This window comes from Nannochloropsis gaditana (assembly GCF_000240725.1).
Source record: "Nannochloropsis gaditana CCMP526 unplaced genomic scaffold scaffold116, whole genome shotgun sequence".
Classification (NCBI taxonomy): Eukaryota; class Eustigmatophyceae; order Eustigmatales; family Monodopsidaceae; genus Microchloropsis; species Microchloropsis gaditana.
This window is the reverse complement of record NW_005803837.1, coordinates 1-3926: the sequence shown is the minus strand read 5'-3', so window position 1 is coordinate 3926 and position 3926 is coordinate 1. Positions and strand designations below refer to the sequence as shown.

Genomic DNA, 3926 nt, shown 5'->3' with positions numbered 1-3926 from the left:
TGACCAGCGTGTTGATCTGCGCGAAGAGCTCTGTGGTGCCCGTGTTATTGGCGTAGGCCGCGCCGGTGGTCCGACTGAGGGCGATCAGGCAGGTGAAGATGGAGAGAAGTCGTTCGAGAGAGAAGGCGCGCACGCCCTCCTTCCGCGCCTCGGCATCCTTCGCCTCGGCCACCCGGGTGGCGCTCGCGGCGCTTCGGTGGGTCCGTCGTCCCCCGCGTGCGGAGGGGAGGGCGAAGAGGTGCATGTCTGTGTCGGGGGGGAGGTGGGAGGCCAGGAAGGCCGCAAGGAGGAGGTAAAGCGCCAGCTTGGGGAGCTCGTAGCGGAGGAGGGCGCGAGGAGGCGGGCGAGCGGGCGGCGAGGAGGAGGGCCGGGGCCCCTCGAGGCGGTGCCCGTCCCAGCCGGCGGGATCGCGACTCAGGACCGATCCCACAGGCGCGGGCCCCGCTTCAAGGCCGGGCGCGAGCACGGCGGGCATGTGCAGACAGCTGTGCGTGGCCCGGTGGAGGAGGGGTCGCACGTGCTCGAAGAGGTCCAGGTGGCCGAAGGCGCCTCTCCCTCCTTTCCCTCCTCCGCCTCCTCCTCGGGGTCGGCCCGGCTCGCCTGCGTCCCCCTGCGTTCCGTTCTCCCCCCCTCCACAAGCGCCTTCGCTGAGAACGGGTGCCAAGTACCTCTCAGAGAGCAAGACAGCCATGCGCCGCATCTCCCTTACGTCGCGCGTGGAGGAGTACAGCGAGGCGACCAGCATGGTCACGAGGTCCTTCATAAGGGCCTCGACTGCCTTCTCCTCCTCCCTCACCATACCCCCCCCGCCGTGAGGAAGGAAAGGGGAAACCCCTGCGGCCGCCCGCAAGCTTCGGAGCAGGATCTCCGTCGCCTGCGCCTTGGTATAGGCGGGGAAGGGCAAATGGAGGGCGGCACCCCCCTCCAAGGCCCCCGGCACCGACTCGGGCGCTTCCGCGACCAACACCACCGAGAGAGCGACGCGCGAGGCGGTCCCACCCTGGCCCCAGTCCCTCCGCCGGCCCTTGGGCCCTTCCAGCATCGACGGGAGCTCCAGAAGCTCGTGACGCACCGAGCCCACACCGCCGGGGAGGCGGTCCGCCGAGTCCAACACCACCACGAAGGGCGTTTTGTCCGGACCCTCGGGGCCCGCCCGCTGCCCACGCGACCCCTGTCCCCGCCAGGATCGCAGCAGGTGCAGAAGTCCCGCCATGGTCGCACAGCGATGGGGCAAGGGCATCAGCCCCGCCTCCAGGCCCCTGCCCTCGGAGCCTTCCAGCACCGAGCTCCTCTGCGCGAAATACGGGTCTTCCTCCTCCTCTTCTTCCTCCTCCTCTTCCTCCTCCTCCTCTCCCTCCTCTTTTTCCTCCTGACTGTTATCATCGGCGCTGCCCTCCTCTTCACTGAAATGGCCTCGCACGCTGTCCTCCTTCTCTCCCTCCCCTTCCTCCCATCCCCCTCTCACCCATCTTTCTGCCTTCCCTTCCCTTTTGACGGAAAGCTCGCTTGTGACCCCGCGTCGTCTGCCCTGCGCTTCGGCAGCGCGCGCCTTCTCCACCTGCTGAGCGTCCTCATCGACCCAGTCGTCCTCCTCCACATAACCGAGGTCCTGGTAGCCACAGACCCGACTCTGGCTTTCCAGGTGTCTCAACCATGCCGCGGCGATCGTACTGTACAGTGACCGGGCAGTCGGATGCTCCACCCCACGGATGTGCGCGTGGGGCAGTTGCAACGCGCGGAGGACGTCGGCGACCACGCCAGTCTTCCCCCCCCCGCTCGGCCCATGCACCAGGATGACTGAGGAGGACGGGCTCGCCTCGCCTGGGGACGGGAGGAGGAGGGCCAACGCGTCGATTTGCGCCCCACGCCCCACCCATTTGGCTTTCACTTGCTCCAATGTTGGCGGCACTGGCGAAGAAGAGGCGCCAATAGACATGGCCGAGTCGTGAGGATGGCTGAGAGAGCGCACGCTCTCGGTTGGGGGGTTGGGGTCTGCCGGTGAGGCGTCGCGCAGACTGAGCTTCACATCCTTGAGTCCAAGTTGTTTCAGGAACTCCTGATTTTCACGAATGCTCTCCTGGCGTTTCTTCTCGATATCAGAGAGGTGCTGGCGTGCGTTATCCTTGTTGAATTGAGGGAGGTCGGTGGCCTTCGGGTCGCTGCTAGTGCTGCCAGAACTTGCGCCGTCCTCCGTCTTCCCCACCTCGCTCCCGAAGAAACTGCGTGCACTTCCGCGTGCTCTTTTCCTCCCATTTCCCGTGATAAACGAGAACATGACCTAGTCTATGAATGGTAGGGTTGGTCAGCTCTATTAAGTAGGAAGACGTCAAAGTGCCAACGCGTTCTTCGTCTCGGCGATGGACTTGCCCTCCGGCTGCCGTCCAGGAACACGGTAACGCTAAAACCTGAGGAGCACAAGCACCTACCGCACAATTGAAACGTAACACGCTCATTCCATCCTTTGTTCCATTGACCTCAGGCCTTGATTGCCTCAGTAAGGTCTGACTTTCTTGAGGTAATCAACGTATCCGCGCAGGCCCAGCAACCAACCTCCTCCCTCCCTTGGGCTACCCCCTTGGCGTTTACCAACTCCATTTCCGCCTCACGCATGGTTACAAACGGCAAAAAAAAGGATGGGAAGGAAAAAAACACACATCCTGACGTCGATCTGGATTCTGACCCAGCCAAAGGGGTTGAGGATGACGTGCAGACCTTCGAGGCGCTGGGTGTGGTCAAGCCTCTCTGTGAGGCCTGCGCAGCGATCGGATGGACGAAACCCACGGGAATCCAGCAACAAGCTATCCCAGCGGCTCTACAGGGCCGTGATGTGATCGGGCTGGCTGAGACAGGTTCAGGCAAGACTGGTGCGTTTGCTTTGCCGGTGCTGCAAGCCTTGTTGGCAAAGCCTCAACGCCTTTTTGCGGTTGTGCTCGCCCCGACACGTGAGCTGGCGTTCCAGATACACGAAGTCTTCGAGGCCTTGGGTGCAAGCATTGGCCTCAAATCCTGCTGTGTGGTAGGAGGTGTGGACATGATGACGCAGGCGATCGCATTGGCACGCAAACCGCACGTGGTGGTGGCCACCCCGGGGCGTCTGGTCGACCATTTGGAGAACACAAAGGGTTTCCACATCCGCGAGGCCCGCTTCCTGGTACTGGACGAGGCCGATCGCATGCTCTCCATGGATTTCGAGGAGGAGATCAACAAGATTTTGGCCATCATGCCCACGGGGAAGCACCGCCGGACCCTCCTTTTCAGCGCGACCATGACCTCGAAAGTAGCCAAGCTCCAGCGTGCCTCCCTCACCGACCCGGTCAAGGTGGAGGCATCCGACAAGTTCACGACGCCCCGTACCCTCGTGCAGCAGTATCTCTTCATCCCCGCCAAGTACAAGGACTGCTACCTGGCCTACGCGCTCAACGAGGCCGCCGGCCAGACCATCCTCGTCTTCGTCGCCACATGCAACAACGCTCAGCGCCTCGCCCTCCTGCTCCGCAACCTGGGCTTCGGTGCCATTTGTCTCCACGGGCAGATGACCCAACCCAAGCGCCTGGGGGCCCTCCACAAATTCAAGTCGGGCCAGCGCTCCATCCTCATCGCCACGGACGTAGCCTCCCGGGGCCTAGACATCCCCGCGGTGGACTTGGTCATCAATTTCGACATCCCCTCCCACGGGAAGGACTACATCCACCGGGTGGGCCGCACTGCGCGCGCAGGCCGGGCGGGAAGATCCATCGCCATGGTCACGCAGTATGACGTGGAGGTGTATCAGCGGCTCGAAGCCTTGCTGGGAACCAAGCTCCCTGAGTACAAAACCGACGAGGAGACGGTCTTGATCCTGCTGGAGAGGGTCAGTGAGGCACAACGGATTGCGGCGAGGGAATTGCGGGAGCTGACTTTGGGAGGGGGGAAGAAGGGGGGGAGGA

At 63.3% G+C, this 3926-nt stretch overlaps 2 protein-coding genes across 2 annotated transcripts in view; one reads left to right on the top strand and one right to left on the bottom strand.

Moving 5' to 3' along the window:
• Positions 1 to 2275, bottom strand: part of NGA_0587900 (cell division cycle 5-like protein) — a gene marked incomplete at both ends in the record, with an annotated part of 3237 nt that extends 962 nt beyond the window's left edge. Inside the window, one exon of the mRNA XM_005855745.1 lies at positions 1 to 2275. This exon is cut by the window's left edge and continues 962 nt beyond it. Within this exon, the coding sequence (XP_005855807.1) occupies positions 1 to 2275 (2275 nt within the window).
• Positions 2276 to 2608: 333 nt separating this feature from the next.
• On the top strand, positions 2609 to 3850 carry NGA_0588200 (dead deah box rna; the record flags this gene model as incomplete). Its single annotated transcript, XM_005855746.1, has 1 exon — positions 2609 to 3850. A coding segment is annotated over one exon (1242 nt), but the record flags the coding sequence as incomplete, so codon positions are not given.
• Between the last annotated feature and the right edge of the window lie 76 nt (positions 3851 to 3926).